Source organism: Gavialis gangeticus, unplaced genomic scaffold (genome assembly GCF_001723915.1).
Source record: "Gavialis gangeticus isolate Ggan-Ray unplaced genomic scaffold, GavGan_comp1, whole genome shotgun sequence".
In the NCBI taxonomy this organism is placed as follows: domain Eukaryota; kingdom Metazoa; phylum Chordata; order Crocodylia; family Gavialidae; genus Gavialis; species Gavialis gangeticus.
The window spans coordinates 13102989-13104803 of NW_017728991.1; the positions used below are offsets into that span (position 1 = coordinate 13102989).

Sequence of the window (1815 nt, forward strand, 5' to 3'; positions counted from 1 at the left end):
CAGAACCCTTCGCTCCATCCCCAAAAAGGGAGAGGGGGGCAGTCAGCTAGGAAGGTGAGTGAGCTTGGAAAAGATGCAGCTAGTCTCTTGCTGCCTTTGGGATTAAATGATTTGCTCCAAAGCTGGCTAGATGGATGGAGTGTTTTTTAAAGCGGGGCGAAGCCCTCTATAAACAGCAGAAGACAAGAGCGGCTGTAAGAGCTGACCCACTCCAGAGAAGTAGATGAACATTTTAAGTGCAAGGTGAGAAAAAGATTGTACTTGCTCTCTCAGGCCTGGAGTTCCTGAAATAACGAGCAGAATGGACTTTAAAAGAAACACAGAAATCGGATCCAACTTACTGGGGACTCTGTTAATGGCTCTCAGTGGCCGCAGTACTCGGACTGTCCGAACAGCTGAGAAGCTAACGTTCTGCAAGTCCAGGGAGTACTCCAGCATGCTGCAGGAAACACAAACACGGAAGCACATCAAAGATCGGCAGGAGAAAAGTTAGACGATCAAACACCATAAATCAAACATTAGATGCAGATTGTCCACAGAGACACTTTCGACTCAGTCTTCCCCCATCAGGAACATTTTCTGGAGAAATTAATGAGGGGTTATTTGCATATCAGAATAAAACCACTGAGAGGGAATATTTCATGCACACGCATACACAGCCACTTCCTCTTTCTTTCTCGTTTTAGTTACTTCCTTGTCGAGGCTCCAAGTGAGAAGCTTCCCGAAGATTATTCTACTATCCAGGAGGGGAATGGCTATAGAAAGGTTTGTGGGTAACATCATAAAGCAGACGCTATAACAAATCCATGGCCACTTAGAATTTCATGCCTGTCACTGTGCTGCGCAGTACAACCGACCCCGAATAATAGGGATGAACCTCAAACAGTTCTGGCTGCACCAGTTTATGCGGTCTACTCCTTGAACGAGGAGAGAACGGCCTACGGTCTAGCAGAGAGCCAAGTTATTTCAAGTCCGTCCAGTGGAGGGCAACAGAGTATGTGCACACGAACACATGCACACAGACACACGTGTACGCTTAAATATACAATACGCGTCTATGATATTTTCCTATCGTCAGTATACTGGACAAACGCTGACTATCTAACCTCATAATACTCCTCCCAGGTATCCAATAATGTGTTATCCCCATTTGACAGTGGAGGACACTGGGGCACAGAAGATCTAAGTGACTTTGTCCGAGGCTATAAAGCATACAAGCAGTTCACTCATTTTTTGTCAAACGTACCAGCATTTCGTTGTTGTCTATGGTGCAGATTATATAAATTATCTGGTGGAACCCATGGCAAGCGTGCTTCCCCCATAGGACCCATGGAGGCAAACTAGGTGACGTGTTCGCAGTTGCAAAAGATGTCAGTGGTAGGGCAGGACTACTACTTTTACCACTGGACCATCCTTCCTCCCCAATGTAGGAGGTAGAGATGGCCCTTAATCATCCTGCTATGCCATGTTGTCTCCAATTCATCGGATCATAGGAAAGAGCTAGAAACGACCCCACAAGGTCTAGTCCAGTTCCCTGCCCAAGGCAGGATCATCCGTGACCGAACAAGCCCAGCTAAGTGTCCGTCTAGCCTGCTCTTGAAAACTTGCAAGCATGGAGATGGCACAATTTCTCCACCTAGCCTGTTCCAATGCTTGACCACTCCCCCAGTCAGAAAGGTCCTTGTAATCTCTAGCCCAAATTTCCTCTGCTGCAGCTTGAGATCATTGCTTATAACACCTCATAGACACTATGCCACTTGTTTCCATTGGTTGTGGAGGGAATAGCAAGGCCACTAACAGGGTTGTGTTCTGCTT

At 46.6% G+C, this 1815-nt stretch overlaps 1 protein-coding gene across 4 annotated transcripts in view; it reads right to left on the reverse strand.

The window, feature by feature from the left end:
• Window positions 1-1815, reverse strand: part of CACNA1G (calcium voltage-gated channel subunit alpha1 G) — a 324600-nt gene that overhangs the window by 301561 nt on the left and 21224 nt on the right. For all 4 annotated transcript variants that reach the window (XM_019517481.1, XM_019517491.1, XM_019517507.1 and 1 more), the window contains exon 3: window positions 342-439. In XM_019517481.1, coding sequence (XP_019373026.1) covers window positions 342-439 — 98 coding nt within the window. The remainder of the gene's footprint in view (window positions 1-341; window positions 440-1815) is intronic.